The 17,095-nt window shown below is 52.5% G+C and overlaps 1 protein-coding gene across 1 annotated transcript in view; it reads right to left on the minus strand.

Moving 5' to 3' along the window:
* Window positions 1–276: 276 nt before the first annotated feature.
* The window catches only part of APCDD1L (APC down-regulated 1 like), a 56,635-nt gene continuing 39,816 nt past the window's right edge, over window positions 277–17,095 (minus strand). The window contains exons 2-4 of the mRNA XM_003806175.7: window positions 11,764–11,902; window positions 8,254–8,806; window positions 277–2,730 (exon numbers count right to left, since the gene is read on the minus strand). Coding sequence (XP_003806223.1) covers window positions 1,966–2,730; window positions 8,254–8,806; window positions 11,764–11,902 — 1,457 coding nt within the window. The 3' untranslated portion in view covers window positions 277–1,965. The remainder of the gene's footprint in view (window positions 2,731–8,253; window positions 8,807–11,763; window positions 11,903–17,095) is intronic.

Below are 17,095 nucleotides of genomic sequence, written 5' to 3' on the forward strand. Positions count from 1 at the left end.
AAGAAACAGAAAGAAGGCCAGTGTGGCCGGGGCATGCGGAGGCGTGGCTGAGCCTTGCAGGCAACAGCGAGCCAGAAGTCGGGCTTTTATTCTGAGTGCAGTGGAAGCCCCTGGGGGGTTTTCAGCAGGACAGGCAGTGGCATGAAAGCAGAACTGAGAGAGCTGGGGTTTACCTCCACTGGTTTTATTCTCTTTCACACATTCTCTGGAAGACACTCCACTTCCTTTCTTTAGAACTGTAATTCCCTTGGTTGACTTTAATAACCAGCAAGAACATTTTTCAGGCTGTTTAATTTTATTAAAAGGTTCAAATTTGATGATAAATGGTGGCATGGTTACTTCAAGCTTCGGATACAAGACCTGCTCAGCCGTGGACATATCATCGACATCCACTGCCATCCCCACCAGGAGCTCCCCCCACCCTGATGTAGTCTGAGACCGTAAATAATGTAATGATTTCTTGTACTTTGGTAAATATGCCAGGAACACTCGTAGCTGTCTGAGAGCTACAGAGAATACTAACTTGGTGGGCTTTTTTTTTTTTTAAGAGGAAGGATGGGTAATAAGTGGAAGCAATTTCAGCAGGCTGACTGAACCCCACACAGTCTCAGGGAGGAAAAGGGCTTCCCTCTGAAACCATCATTAACCTCACAGACAATTGTTCAAAATCTGTGATAAGAGCTAGAGATAGGGATCAGGAGGAGGAAGGAGGGGGTGAGTCATTGGCCCCCAGTCCTGAAAACCCCTGGGCCCACCAGGATGCCAGTTAATGTCACAGTGTACAGTTGAGGCCCTGGGAACATGGGCAGAGTCCCTGGGGAGGCACAGCCTGTTCCCACCATGATGACAGTCCCCTCTGAGCAGAGGACACCAATATATTAGGATTATGGCAAGGAGGCTGGGCAAGGCGGAGCTGCCCAGATGTCGCCATGTAGCCTGGTGACCCCGACCTCTCCCTAGGGTGGGCCCAAAGATACACATTCGGAGATTCTCTTCCTTTGTCAGGCAGGCACAGGCAATCTTGGCAACCAAGGATGGCTGGGCAGGGCGAATTGCAGAGCGCGTTAGTGTTACGGCTGTCATTACTATTAACTACGTTCAGAAGGCTGGAAATGCTGCTCCCCTCCAAAGACCTGCCCCCAGCAGCCAGCCTGGTGCACACTGGCATTTGCCTGGGCCAGGGAGGCTTGGAGGCCGCAGGCTGCTCTGGGGAGGCCACACTTCTCAGCTTAGATGGAGTCCTCTTCATTTTGCATGCTGGCCCGGGAAAACTGGATTTATCCACACGCAGTGTTGGCAGCTTGAGGTCCGACTCGCAGAAGCACAGGCAAATGCAGACGAATGCCAGCAGTCAGGACTCAGGAAAGCTGAGCTGCCCCTGAAGACACAAGCCCTTTGCTCAAAAGCTGAGAAGCACTGAAAGCCCGAAGTGGCATCTTTAATTCATGGCACCACTTAGAGATCGTATTGCTAAATTCGAATTAATAATCTTTGAACAACAACCTACAGACATGGCAGAACTGTAGGCCTCGTCCCTAGGCAGAGCCTCAGGGTCTCCTCTTGCTCCCATCTTGGAATCCCAAGGGTCAGGATGGGAAGAACTGGGGGGAGCATGGGATGGGGGTGTTCCGTGTGGCCCCCTGACTGCACCTGTTGGCGAGCTGCCAAGGATGAGGAAAGTAGAAAAATTGGGAGTGATCTTTAGAAACTCACGTAGCGATGAACATCACTGCCGCATCCAAGTGCTTGACTGGGGACCCGGGCTGTGGGATGTGGTATAGGCTTTGCAGGTGTTAAGCTCATGTCCTGAGCCACATGGGACACAGGCAGAGTTTGGAAGCAGTGGGGCTGTGCATCCATCCATGACAGAGCAGAGGAGAATGGTTCCTTCCCTACAGCTGCCAGGAGGGAGTCTGAAGGGTTGAGTGGGTGTCCAGAGCCGCCATCCTGATGTCAAGTCCAATGTCATAGCCAGTGGAGGAAGGCCAGCCCTAGAACTAGGGGCAGAAGTGGGAAGGGGGCTATGCGAAGACCCCCTGTGCTGGGGTGCTTCTGCAGTGATGGCCTGTGCTGCGGTGGCCTGGAGAAGTCGGGGGCCTCCCCATGACAGAGCACCAGGGGTGCTTGGTAGGAGGTGGGACGTTTCTCTGGGGTATCGGGACTTGACCCATCGGTGGGCCTTTGTCCGATGAAGAGCAGGCTTTGCCCGAGAGGGTCTTGTTCCATCTTGAAAAGCTCGTACTCCACGTGCGGGAGCCGGATGCCCAGCGGTAGGCAGCCGTTGGTGGCTGTGACATCCCGCTCAGTGCCCATGGACCAGGCCCCTGCACCCCCACAGCTGCTTGGCTCAGAGAAGTTGAGCATGGCCGTGGTGACCTGGTCCATGGGGGTCACATGGGCCCGTGTGACCTCAAACACCAGCTCGGTGCCGCCGCGGACCCTGGTGGATGGCGTGCCCCTGGTGTAGCGGCCGGCGGCATACACGGTGAAGGTGGGCTGCCGGCAGGCTGGGTCTGAGAAGTGGTGGTAATACCCTTCCCAGGAGCGGCTGTGCCCGTGGAAAGTGAAGAGCCGGGTGAGGAACAGGACTGCTGGGCGCACCTCGCACCCCGAGCTGACCCACCAGCCGCCCAGGTGCAGGGGCAGGGCCAGAGGGGGCGGCAGCACGGGCGGGTGGTGCACATCGGAGCGGGCAATGAGGCCACAGGCTGGGCACGGCTGCACGTGGTGCTGGCAAAAGACAAACAGAAAAACGGTGGTTGTCCCACATGGAGAAGTTGGGGTGCAGCCTGGAAAGGAACCCCAGCTCTGTAGGGGTGTCAAGGCAGGGTGAGGTGCGGCCTGTCCCTCCCTCCTCTCTCTCCTCACTCCCTGCCTTCAGTCAGGACGACCTCCTTGCTTCAGCCAGGATGGCCTCCTTGATGGAGGTCAGCCCCTGTATCCCCTGGGCCTTGGGTCTCCTGCTGTCTCTTCCACCTGGAATTCCCCGCCAGCTCCTTCTTACCTCTTAGGTCTCAGCTGGGCACCAGAGAGAGCTTTCCCGAATGCCCCATGTAAGGTGGGCCTCAGGGCTGTCACACCACCCTCTTTTATCTTCCTCATTCCACCCCCTGAGACTCTCTTCTCTCTACCCCTCACCCCCTCATCAAACTGGAATGCATCGTGCCTTACAGTACTAAAAAGCCCTAGAAAGCCGGGACTGTCTCTGCGGCTACCCCATCCCCACCGCACAGGGCTTGGCTCACAGCAAGCACATATTTGTTGCATGAATAAATGAGAAATGAATGGAAGCATAGGTGGCCTTCGTCTTGGGACCTGAGAGAACTTGTCCTTGCTCATGCCCAGTCTGCTTGGTCCTGGAATTTGACCGTGAAAGTTGATCTTTTTCTAGCTCACTCTTCTAGGTGTTTCAGAAGTGCCGAGAACTATGCTAAGCACTTCCTGGGCAATTGGTACATGTTATAGCTGAGGGAGCTGAGACCCAGAGGGCCGGCTGGGCTGCCCAGGTTGTCCAGCCTGGAAGTGGCAGAGACCAGCTGAAATGCAGCCTGGCTTACACCCGGCTGTCTGAGCTCCCCCTCTCATGTGCTCATAGCAGGTTAAATCTTCCCTACAGGTGGAGAATAGAGGATTTTTGTCTTTAGAAATCTCACAGTGGAAGGTGCGCATCATTTGCTCTACCTACCCCATGGAAAGTGGATATGGCAACAAGGATCAAAAGCCATCAAAATATGTCTGAGCCGGGCACAGTGGCTCACACCTGTAATCCCAGCTCTTTGGGAGGCTGAGGTGGGCAGATCACTTGAGGTCAGGAGTTCAAGACCAGCCTGGCCAACACGGTGAAAACTCATCTCTACTAGAAATACAAAAATTAGCCTGGTGTGGTGGCACATGCCTGTATTCCCAGCTACTCAGGAGGCTGAGGTAGGAGAATTGCTTGAACCTGGGAGGTGGAAGTTGCAGTGAGCTGAGATCACACCATTGCACTCTGGCCTGGGGGACAGAGCGAGACACCATCTCAAAAAAAAAAAAATTGGCCAGGTGCAGTGCCTCATGCCTGTAATCCCAGCACTTTGAGAGGCCCAGGCAGATAGATCACGAGGTCAGGAGATCAAGACCATCCTGGCCGACATGGTGAAATGCCATCTCTACAAAAAAATACAAAAATTAGCCAGGTGTGGTGGTACATGCCTGTGATCCTAGCTACTCAGGAGACTGATGTAGGACAATTGCTTGAATCAGGGAGGCAGAGGCTGCAGTGAGCCGAGATTGTGCCACTGCACTCCAGCCTGGGTGACAGAGCAAGACTCCATCTCAAAAAAAAAAAAAAAAAATGTCTTTGGAAGCCCATTGCTTAAGTCTGTGCGAAGGAGATAGTTGAAATCTCGTAAAGAGCTGGGACTCAAAGATGTTCATTGTCGTGTTATTTGTTATAGGGAAAACCGGCCACACTCGGGTCTTCAGGTGCCACCACACCCACCCTTGTCCCAGGCTATGAGTTGGTTTTCCTCCGTCTTTGCCCTTATTTACAGTTGTCTCTGCCTTACAAACTCTCGTGAGCTGGGTTTACCGTAAAACACGTTAACAGGAAACAGATGCTAAAGCAAATTGCGTGGGAGTAGTCTGCATTTTGGAGTGAAAAAGCTCAGCAGACGCTAAAAAGGAATGAGATACAGATTTCTTCTTTCTTCTTTCTCCTTCTTCTCCTTCTCCTATTTTATTTCTAAAAAAGAAGCTGCTGCCCAGACTGTAGGCCAGAGCGCCGTTCTGGAAGGTAAATGGCCTTGGAACTTGTCAAAGCTGATGTGAGAACAAGCAAACATCTCCTGCTGTGGCCATTCCAGAAGGAAACTTAGAGTTGCAGTCCAGGCAAGACAGCCACAGGAAGGGGGCATTTTGAGGGTCCAGCTGGGAAATTTGCTCCAATATATTTTTTCTTGCAAAAATCCCAAAAGACTTCCACACAGCACTGCTGACTGAGTTTCATGCCAGACAAGTGGCACTTAGAAGTTCTGGTTTAGAAAGAAAATATTGGATGATTGAGAACAGTTTTTTTTTGGGGGGGGGGCGTCACATTTTATAAGCTGTTATTTTTTATTTCTATAATGAACCTTAAGTTTCCTTGATTTATATAATATCGGAGACCATATTGGCTTTGGTTATGGGGATTTGGGCCCAGAGAGCTTGATGGTTCTCTGAAATGCTAGCAAATGGCTGCAAAAATGTTTGTGATGGGAGCAAGCAAGCTTGATAGTTAGCTGGAGTGTTGGTGATTGGGATGCTGGCTGATAAGAGTCGACTCTAATTTTGGCATTTTAACCTACATTCTGAGCTGTCACACTAATATATATTGAGAAGACATAATGCGTTACAGCAACATAATCCCAGAGCTGTCCTTACCCACCACAAAAGACAAACAAAAGATATTCTCTGCAGATAGGACATTTAGGGCTGCTAGTTGGTAATCTGGGGGGAGCAGTTTTCTGCAGAGCAGAAACAAATTGAGAACCAGCAAAGTTTTAAGGTGAAAGAGGGATGAGAAAAAACATTTCCTTCTATGGTGCTTTTGAAGCTGGTGAAACAAGGTTCCCGGCTCCATGGGAAATCTTTCGGGCATCTTTCTGCAGAGGTCTGAAGTCTCATGCGTTAATAAACAAAGCCCCCAGCCGGCAGAATTCACACTTGTACAGAAACCAAACTCTTACTCGTTTAAGCCTGTTACATAAAGTTATTTCTCAAACAGCACAAAACAGTTTCTAATTAACCCCCAGAGGTGACACCAGGCTCAGATAATTTTGGTCCAGTGTTGGCTGATTGATTAGCATCCTATATCCGGGCAATGAATTTGGGGATCAAATTGGTTTTAAATTAACTTCTAAAAATGTTCATGTTTACCATCTGGTTTGGGTCGTGGGCAAGGCGTGGGCCCCAGAGAGCTTAAGGCAACAACTGATTCATTTCTTGGGGATTTCTCTGCAGCAATTCCTTCTTTGAAATTATCTGTCTTTTCTTTCTTTCTTTCTTTCTTTTCTCCCAAGGAGACGGGCCATTGGTGAGCAGACCTTTAATGTAATGTCTGTACATCTGGCACTGTTCATCACTGCATACATTTCTATGTGTTTTGCTTCTCCATCACATTTCAGGCTGGATTGGCCACCCAGGTTGGCCGGGCAGCAGGGAGGGCAGGGACAGCCATGGCCCCAGAGTCCTGCCTGGGGATGCATGAAATTGCCAGCCCCCACAGCCCCCGGGGATCTGTCCTCTCTGCATTCAGAGCAGTTTCCCCTCCTAATGAGGTGGTGGTGGCCGGTAATCAACTCACCGCTAGCGCCTTCTCTGAACTAAGTAGGATTAACGCCAGACCAGCCTAGAACATTGGTTGCCAAAAAGGGAATAATTTTGAGGTCATAAAAAGAACTCTGAGGCTGATTTTCTGATTATGAGAACTTCGTGTCGTGCTCCTCCTCTGCTATCCAGATCCTCAGTCTGGAGGAGGGGGTGGGGGAAGGGGAGGAAGGCAGGCTTCTGGTCTGTCTCATCCACAGTGCTCCCGCATTGGGGCAGTGACAAGTGGGTACTACCAGGGGTTAGAAGTTGCCTCATTGGTTTAGTTCCTTGAGTGTCCAGTACATGCTGAATGATGTGAAGGTGGCCTAAGAGCTCCAAGAGGACTTCATGGGGATGCTGAACACATCCATCCATCCACACCCATTCATCCACCCTCCCTCCATCTGCTCGTTTGTGCACTCAAGAAATACGCATTGGGTGCCTTGTACAGAAGTTTTTCACCTCGAATGCTAACCTCAACTTCATTTTCACTAACCTTTCACTAATAAAAGTTAACATTTCTTCTCATTGTAAATGGAGGCAACGAGCCCCAGTAGCGTCAGCAGAACCTCTGACTTTGTATGACACTAACAGCATTGCAGGTACTGGAAACATGGTTTGCAGTCGTCCCTGCTTTGAAATGAGGGCAAATAAAGATTTCACATTTATCGTTTCTCTATATCACAAATTAGCGTTTTAAAACTTGGGTAACTGTTTTAATAGAACTGGTTTTCATTTAAATCCCACGTATTTTCTCTTATGCTTTTTTTAAAAACAGATTTTCTGAGGGGGGGTCCTTAGGCTTCACCAGCCACCAGAGGGGTCTCTGACACTGGGAAGGTCCTAGGTCCACACCCTTGTAGGAGCCAGGCTCTGAGCTATGTGCCAGGATCCATTATACAGTAAAGTTACGTTTCTTTCTGCCTGTTTGCTCATCTGGCAAAAAAAAAAAAAAAAAAAAAAGTGTGCTGGGGGACTGCTAGATCCTCCCCAAATTAGGATGGTATGCGTGCAATGGCTTCATCTAAAATCTAGGTTAATCAGCTTCAATGAAATTCGTGTTGGAGTCAAGGGGGAACATGCTAAAGAGAGGGCGGTTTCCTTTAGCCTGCAGCCTCCCCACACCCCGGACAGCTTGCTGGAAATGCAGAACCCCGGGCTCCACCCAGACCTGAAGGATCCCTTTCGGCCCTCTCACAAGAAGCCCAGGCCACGTGGCTTCGCCGTCTGGTTTGGGAGTGGGCGAGGGTGGCGCCCCAGTGGTTGTGCGGCTAGGTCAGTGTGAGGCTCGCACTGAGATTTCGAGGGGGTGGCATCTGGGCTGGTGTGCGCGGCCCCAGCGGCGCCCTGGAGGAAAGCTGCCCTCTCCCTAATTCATCCATCCACGTTTATTGGTCCTGATCGTCGGCCTGACCCGTGCTAGGTGCCCGCTGTGGCCCCACCCTTGTGAAGGACCTAGCGCCAGAGGGAGAGGCAGTAAACAAGTCACCAACAGAGCTTCAGAGCGGGCTGAGAGCTGGCAAGGGTCACCTGCGGGAAACGGGGGAACAGTAGAATGGGGACTGGAGCGGATATTTCAGCCGAGAACTAAGGGAGGGGGACACCCACCCAAGCCTCTGTGCCCAGCAGGGGCAGAAATGAGATCCTGCAGCGCCCACGAGGACAGGGGCTGGGGAGGACCAGCGTGGGAAGGCCGACCAGAGGCCCGCCGGCCTTGTAAAGGGTAAAAAAAGATGTCTCCAGCTGCGTGAACAGGGTGCGCAAATGTCCTGAGGCACGCGGACCAGAGTGGGGAGGGGCAGTGATGACAGCCGGGCAGCCAGAGCCCTGGGCAGGCCCAGGTCTTGCAAAGCTGCGGGGCTGGGTTCCGAGCTGGCCTCCCCGAGACCACCACCCCCCACCCCCCACCCCAACACACACACTCACCAGTGCGCTCTGCAGCGGGCGCTGGTAGCCGGTGGGCCGGTAGTGCCGCCTCTCGGCCGGGTCGGTGTGGATGTCCCCCAGGTACAGCTCCTCCACCAGCCGGGGCGACGCCCGGGGCTGCGGCTGCAGGCGGCGCTGCACGCGGACCAGGCTGAGCTCGTGCATGGTGAGGCCCAGCGCCTCCAGGCAGTGCCCCTGAGCCCGGGCGCTCCGCAGCTCGTACAGCGCCCCAGGCAGCCAGGCCCGGGCCGGAGGCAGCCGCCGCGCGCAGTCCCGGCCGGCGCGGGTCTGGTTGAGGCGCCCGGTGACGTCGACCAGGGCCCGGCGGCTGTGGAAGACGATGCCCACCTTGTGCAGGTGGTAGTCGGCCTCGGTGGCTCCCCGGGTGACCCAGGAGGCCCGGCGCAGGCGGACTTTGCCCTTGACGAGCAGCGAGTGGGCAGGTTCCCCGCAGAAGGGGTCCTCGTAGTAGAACTGGTGGGCTCGAAAGAGCCGGCTGGGGTAGAAGGTGTAGGCGCGGGTCAGGAACTCCGGTCCTGGGCGCACCTCGCAGCTGCAGGGGTGGAAGGAGATGGGCTGGGTGCAGAGGGAACACCGCGCCGCGAGCCCCTCTCCCCTCTGGGCTGGGCTCCTTTCTCCCCCCAGCCCTCCTCTTAGTCCTCAGCTCAGGCCTGGGCCCCTCCAGCCTCAGTTCCCCTCACTGCTCGCAGTCAGGCACCCTTGGGGCTGGGGCTTTGCACTGGATGCCTCGTGGCCTCGACACAAGCCTTCTAGTTCATTCTCCTTTCCTTCAATCTGGATTGCCCTACTGGAGGGCCTTTTGCAACCATCTGGGGACCCGCTGGCCTGGGAGCTCCGGGATACCCTGCCTGCTTCCTCCCCCGCTGGACTCTGGGCACCTGGCCCAGAGCCCGCCCCGCGCCCTCCCGCGTCCTTGCTGAGCGAATGGAGGCCCGTCTTGTCTCCCCCTTCTCTAGGCTCACTGCCCTGACCAGGTCTCATCCTTGCCTGTGACAGGGCTTGAAGATATAAACCAGGAGTCGGCAAACTTTTTCTGCAAAGGGCTGAGTAATAAATATTTTTGTTTTGGTGGGCTGGGTGGTTTCTGCTGCAACTACTCAAAGTTGCCGTGGTAGAGCTAATGCAGCTATAGATGATAACGTACGTGGATGGGCATGGTTGTGTGCCAATAAAACTTTGTTTACAAAAATGGGAAGTGGGCTGGACTTGGCCCCAGACTCCATTTGCTGGTGATACAAACAGATCCAGGGGAAGGGGTTGGAGGGAGAAGAAAGAGAAATGACTCCTAGACTCACGGTCACCTCGGGGATGGGGCAGAGGCGGCCTCTGGGACTTCCTACTGAGGGCGCAGGTAGGGTGGACGGTGGATGAAGTCAGGGGGAAAAATAGCAGGCACCCTCCTCACGATTTTACTCTAACCAGGTACCCTCTTGTACTGCTATTTTCTTTCTTATTTTTTTGAGACAGAATCTCACTTTGTCACCCAGGCTGGAATGCACTGGTGCAATCTCGGCTCACTGCGACTTCTGCCTCCTGGGTTCAAGCAATTCTCCTGCCTCAGTCTCCCAAGTAGCTGCAATTACAGGCATGTGCCACCATGCCCGGCCAATTTTTGTATTTTTAGTAGAGATGGAGTTTCGTCATGTTGGCCAGGCTGATTTTGAACTCCTGACCTCAATCAATCTGCCCATCTCGGCCTCCCAAAGTGCTGGGATTACAGGCGTGATCCCAGCCCATTTTCTTGATATTTTTTTGTACCAGGGCTGTTGGAGCAGAGGAAACATGTTATCACCCAGCAAGGAAATAATTCCCTTTTCTTTTCTTCCATCTTTTTGATAATGTTGAGGGGAAATTCTCTGGTCAGAGCTAATGTGTGTTTAATGCCAACCTCCCTGTTCTCCCAGAGAGAGCAACTTAGAACTTCGGGTTGGCAACAGATCTAGAGAGGATTTATGTTGTTTTGTTTTCATGGAATTTAATTTTACAGTTACCTTTAATTTATGACAAGTGGCTCTGGTCCCCATATCCAGGATAATATTATGTTTTCTTTAAAAATAATCACATTACACTGTCAATGTATGCCAATTATATCTCAATAAAGCTGTAAAAATAAATGAATATATTTTAGTAAATAAAAGCAAGTTGGTTTACAGAAAATGATAAGTAAATACTAGTATAGGTACTTAAAAATAGGGAGGGGTGAGCCACACCCCTGAGGGTCTCAGACAAGGCCTGGAGAGGGGAGATTTGCCAGGAGGACACAGCAGGTCACACTGGACCTCTTGATGGTTCCCAGGCTCTGGGCCCTTTCCCACTCTTCTCCCAGGAAGCAGCAAGGTCAGTCTGGAGAGCATGGCAGGGAACTTTCAAGGAAGAAAGTTCTAGAAGAAATTTCTTAAAAGAACTGCTCCAGAATGTTACTGTCTTGGGGCAGAAGCAGCCTACAACCAGCGTCCCCCCTTCCTGTACCCCAGTTCTGTCTGGGTGACCCTGGTGAGTGGATGCCTGGATCTCCCCTGGACTGTGCCGTGGGCGTGGGGGCTGTGTGCAGCCTGGCTGAGCCTGCAAATGCATTCGAAGTGGCCTCGAAGGACTCACGTCCCCTTCCTCCAACGAAAGCGCTAGCAGATGTTTGGCAGTCGGGAGTTTCTGCCTGACCTCAGGAGGTACAGGAAGGACACGGAGAGGCCAGTCCTTGACCCCAGAATGGGACTGGCCTGGAGGGGATGTCGGGGGAAGGAGGAATATGCCAGGTGTGAAGGGGGCCACAGCCTCCCTTTTCCCCGATCCCTGCCCCAGGAGTGGGGACTCAGCTGGCTGCTGTAGGGTTTGTGCACCACAGATGAGGAGAGAATGCAAAGTCCATTGGCCGCAAAGCAGCGACTGAGCCTCTGAAATGTCGAGTGAGCCTGTCAGGTTAGACAGAATTAGATGGGTGCACCCAGGCTCTCCCTGGCCTGCCACTTCCCGCCCCAGGGCCCTTCAGCAGCTGCCCCCTCTGCCTAGCTCTTCCCTGGCTCTCTAGATGGCTGATTCCTCTCCTTTTAGCTCTCAGCTGATGTCACCACCTCCAAGAAGCCTCCCCTGATCACTCTCTAAAGAACCCTCCAGGTCACTTGCTATCACATCTTTGGTTTTATTTCCTTCATTGAAGAACTTAGTGCAATCTCAAGTTTATATTATTCATTTGTGTGTTCGCATGTTGAGCGCACGTCCCACTGCTGACCCCGGGCACTTAGCTCATAATAGGTTTGTATAATAGGTGCTCAAGGTGTTTAATGGATTTTGCCCATGGACGTGATGCCCAACACAGTCCCTGCCTCCCATTGCACTCTGGGAGGGGAGGCAAGCATCTCCAGCAGCTTGGCAGGTAGAAGGCCTCTTGGATAACTATGTGAATTATGCCCATTTCAAAGATTGGATGCCGAGTCCCAGAGGCAGAAGTCTCCCAGTCCAGGGGTCCACGGTCAGGATGACCTGAAGTCTTACCCCGTGGAGATCCAAGGTCCATTAAGGCGTGGGGGCAGGATCGCAGTGCTGGGCACTCTATCTGGCAAGGGCTGCTGGCAGTGGGGTTCCCAGCGCAGGCGGCTGCCCCCGGCCTCCCCAGCCGCCGGTGCGGTGTGGGCTGCAAAGCAGATAGACCTGGGTAAGACTCCAGCATGCCCCGGGAACACCCACCCCATCTGCCCTCCCAACCCCACTGTGGCCACAGAGAGCCAGGCAGGGCTGTCCCGCAACCTCCATCTCAGCCCCGTCCCCAGGGTGCCCCAGTTCTGGAGACAGTGATGGGTTCCCCATATTGAGGATCCTAGAATCAGCCTCCCCGACGCATCTCCTCCTGGGTTCCCAGATGTGATCACCCTGGAATCCAAGCCTCCTAGATGGAGCCTGTCCCAGATTCTGGGGCTGGGAGGCTTCTGAGAATTGTACACGTGGAGCAGACTCTTAGAAGCCCAGACCTTCCACGGGCTCATCAGCCGTGGCCGAGTCCTGCCTGCTGGTGGCTGAAGGACCCACGCTCCTGGACAAAGGGCACTCTGGACTCAGGACCCAAGGTGCTGGGGACAGTGGGGCCCTAGCCTATCCCTAGAGCAGACCACTCCCCTCCACCAAGGAGCCCTGGGGGCTGCTTGGCCTCTCCCGGCACACAGCAGGCCCCTCGAGGCCACTCGCTTCAGGTCTCACCTGGTGCTGGGCACCTGCTATCTACTCGGTGCTCAGCGAGCGTGTGGCAAGGGAAAGAGCGCATGGCCGCTGCAGAGGCCCGGGCCGAGGTGTGAGGCCAAACAATGCAGGCCCTGCCCTTCTTCAGGGCTCCGTCCCTAAGCCCAGACACCAGGGGGAGGAATTGGGCTCAGGGCAGAAGGTGACTGGAAGATGGACACAGGAAGCAGGCGCTGCAGCACAAGCTCCAGGTCCTCTAAAGTGACCCCTAGATGAGCTTGGCTGGGCCTGGAGAAGTGAAGCCCGGGCGTGGGGCTGTTCACGATCTTTTCTCGGGCTGCTCAGAGGCGAGAGTGCCAAGACCTTCAGCTGCTAAAGAGCAGCAGCTCTCCCAGAAACTGTCATCTCCACTCAGGGCTGATGGGCTTGAGATGGCCCAGATGACGGGATGCTGTGGGAAGCTCGGCAGTGAGCTGCGTCCAAATACTCCAGCCACGGGCTGTGCTCAGGGGCGCTGGCCTGGCCCTGGAGGCCCAGCTCCTGCAGCGAAGCTTCCAAGCATGGCTCTTCCCACCCAGCCTGGGGCTGGAGTGGGTCAGGAGGGGCTGAGTCTTAGGGCTCCAGTCCAGGGGATGTGGGGGCCTGGCAGTAACTTCAGGAGGCCTTGGGAGGGGTTGGGGGCTGAGTTGAGAAGTGAGCAGATGGCGTGTTCTGTCCCTTTCCTGGCCTCGCAGGCAGACCTTCCCAGCAAGGGTTCAGGAGAGCTGAGGGCCCCCCACTGCCCCCGCGGAGCTGCCTGACCCCAAACTCTCTGTGCCCCAGGGGTATTTGAGGAAAATGAGGCAGAGTGGATTCCTCAGTTCCCTTGAGGTTGGGGGTTGCCTCTGGAGACTTTTGGGGTCCCCAGTGATCAGCTGAGAAGGCAGGAGTGACGCTGATGATGACGAGGGGGATGACGGCACCTGTTAACTGGGTGTGGACCCCTTGCTCTTTTATACATTATTCCCATCTGATCTTTGCAATAACCCTGGAGTCGGTGTTAGCATCATCTTCCTCTCATGGGCAGAGAAACAGGCTCAGCTCAGAGATGGGCTCAGCTTCCACGGGGCACATGCCACCCGGATGTGGCAAAGCCAGGATGTGAGCCCAGGTTGTTGGACTTTGGGGTGTGACGGCGTCACCGGTGCTTGTCTCACATCCCCAGAGAACACAAAAGGGGCTGACTTGGAGACGGGGTAAAATGCAGGGCAGTCAACAAACATTGGCCGACTGAATAAACGAAGGCATGAGTACAAATGCTGGTGTAGCCCTAGGTCCCTTTTGTAATCTTGGTTCATGCTGCAACTGATTTATTGGCTTTAATTAGCCAAATAGGAGAAATGAAAACAAATAGCCACCCAGCCAGGGCCAAGGTGTCCCCACACCGACTCATCAGCACTTGGGGCCACTCTGCCAAGTGAAAGAAATGCCAGTGGGATCTTGAAAGAGAGAGGCCATGGTTGTTTTGTCTCAACTTGGCACGTCTACTTTGCAGGAATTTGTGGCAGGATATTGTAGTGGGTACGTAGGCACCAAAGTTGGGCCAGATCCCCATGCAACTCGCCAGGAGTCCTGAGCTGACGGGTGCACGTCAGCGTCAACACCACGTGCATGTGGGGCTTCTGCAATCTGCTTCTTCAGAAGACACTGGGTTTCCTGGATTCAATTCTGCAGGTTAATTTGAACATCTTCAGTGTCAACGAAACCTGTCCAAAAGTGTTGATTTGGGGGAATGGATGAAAACAGAGCGAGGAAAAGGATCAAAAGGGGTCAGCAATATTTGCCTGGTAGGAAAATCAAGCTTGCGTTTCAGAGTAAAATAGTGAAGGGGCCCTGCAAATTATCTTGTCATTGTTTCCACAAAACTTGGGCTCTTGAGGAAATGTTTTTCTGTTCAAAAGAAAACAAGGCTTTTTTTTCCCCCCCTGCACCCTCCCTGAAGTCACTGAGACTAGATGGCCCTTTTGTCATGAATCCTCAGATCCTGTGTTTCTGCCGAGTGCATTTTAGTTTATCTTGTTTTTCTGTGAGGAATTGGGATTTAATTATGTTGGGAGACTCTGAGATACAGCGAAGTGTTGCTGCATTCGGAACATGTACACACAAATGCGAAGAGCTCCTCAAGATGCACCTGTGGAGGAGCATCACGTGGCCTCTTGGTCATGCGTGAAGTCTCAACTTCAAGGTTGCAAAAACAAAATTAACCAATTATAAATGATTCCGTGACATTTTCTCCAACACAGCTCTTGGGGTAGATGTTGGATTTTCTTTGCTTCCCCCCCACCCCTTCTCTTCCTCCAAAAAAGTCTTAACTAAAGAAATAACAGCTGAAAGCAGATGGTGCGGTGGGTTGGGTTACACAACTTTTTGCAGGAAGTGATAGACAGAGTTAAATGCATGGACCAAATTGACTTTTATCAACCATGGATTTTTAATTAACAGTGCTGTCCACTTACTGTCATTCATTATTTACTGTTTACCCACTAATTACAAATTATGCTGTTTTTGCATTCATAAGAGCAGGGACATTTGAAATTAGATAGCATTGTTCAAATTACCTGCAGAATTAAATCTAGAGTTCCCAATTGCTCAGACCAGGCTACCGGAGCTTAACATATGACCTGCTTGAGGCCGATGTGTTATCCTGAATCAGAGCACCAGAAACAGGCCTCATGAACAAATACCATATGGACCTGCCTGGGGCCTTCCGGGGAAAGGACACTCACTGAGCACACCCAGAAGTGTGGGCACTTGGCTAAGATTGTCTTGAGATCATCAAATGGTGCCCAGCGTCTCCTGAGCACACATTCTGGGAGGCCCAAGGCCAGGTGCTTCATCTGCATCATGACCTTGAGCCCTCACAGCGGCAGCGTGTCAGTACCTTGGCAGAGCCCAAAGGATTGACAGGTGTAATCGACACAACCACCCGTGACATGGGTTCTGTCAATGCACCCATTTTGCTGATGAGGAAACTGTGGTTCAGAGGGGGTGGAGGGACTTGGCCATTGCCACTCCTCCACAGACAGATGCTTCTTAGCTAAATAAAACACAACAACACACCTAGTAAAATACACCTAACATAAAAGGTACCATTTTGGCCGGGCACGGTGGCTCACACCTGTAATCCCAGCACTTTGGGAGGCCGAGGTGGGCGGATCACCTGAGGTTAGGAGCTTGTGACCAGCCTGGCCAACATGGTGAAACCCTGTTTATACTAAAAGTACAAAAACTAGCTGGGCATGGTGGCGCGCACCTGTAATCCCAGCTATTCGGGAGGCTGAGGCAGAAGAATTGCTTGAACCCAGGAGGCAGAGGTTGCAGTGGGCCAAGATCATGTCATTGCACTCCAGACTGGGTGACAAGAGTGAGACTCAGTCTCAAACAAAACAAAACAAAACAAAACAAAACAAAACAAAAAATAACAGGCACCGTTTTAACCATTTTAAAGTGAACAATTTGGTGGCATTAGGACATTCACAATACCGTGCAACCACCACCACGATCTCATTCCAGAATGTTGTCATCACCTCAAAAGGGGACCCTGTGCCCATCAGCAGTCACTCCCGCTCCCCTCTCCTCTTAGATCTCGGCAACAATGACTCCGCTTTCTGTCTCTGTGGATTTGCCTATTCTGGATATTTCATAAAGATGGAATCCCACACTCTGTGCCCTTCTCTTACCTCCCTTCCCCAGCAATTCTCCTAGATGGGTGTGGTTATTCCATTTTGCAGATGAACAGTGGAGGCCTAGAGAGGCTTCACTCCTGGGGCCACAATTTATGTTTTCTTCAAAGATCATGAAACACGCAGGTATGGATCAAAGAGAGAAGAGGGTGGCGAAAAGATGTGAGCTTTGTAGTCAGAGCAGAGGGAGAAATATCAGCTTTTCAGGTACCTTTCTTCTGGGGGTAAAAAGCAAAAGAAAAGTACTTTTTTCTCCTGTAATCTGCTTGTTCTGAGGTTCTCAAGCAAGGCACGAACGAACACAGGGTGGGGTGCAAGGTGATTTTGGGTGCGAGGTGATTTTAGGTGCGACGCGAGCTCTTCGTATTCCAACAGTCACGCATCAATTTTAGAGGGTGTTGAAAGTGGCGGTAGTTATCATAACAGCCTTGTACTTGCATGGCCCGTTTTTCTGAGGACTGAGTTTTAAAAGGGGATTGATCTGAACTTGATATTAAAATATTTGGTATTTTAATTATTTTCTTTTAATATTTTAATAAAATCATATTTTATAAGGAGATGTACAAGGGACTCGTGGGTGTGGTAAATGGCCTGAGGGTGGTGCACGGAAGACGGAGGGAGGAGCAGCTCAAGGTGAACTCGTCACCTCACCTGAGGCACGCAAAAGGAGAGCATCTGGGCATCTCAGGGCTGCCACGACAAAGACCACACGCTGAGTGGCTGAAGCAACAGGAGTCGATCCTTTCCCAGTCTGGAGTCTGCAAGTCTGAAGTTTGAAATCAAGGTGTGGGTAGGGCCTCTCCCAGCACCTGGTGGCTCCAGGTGTCCCTTGGCTTGTGGCTGCATCGCGCCGGTCTCTACCCCCATCTTCCCATGGCCTTAATCCCTATTTGTGTGTTTCCTCTGTCTGCACCTGTGTCCAAATCTCCCTC

This window comes from Pan paniscus, chromosome 21 (genome assembly GCF_029289425.2).
Source record: "Pan paniscus chromosome 21, NHGRI_mPanPan1-v2.0_pri, whole genome shotgun sequence".
Lineage (NCBI taxonomy): Eukaryota > Metazoa > Chordata > Mammalia > Primates > Hominidae > Pan > Pan paniscus.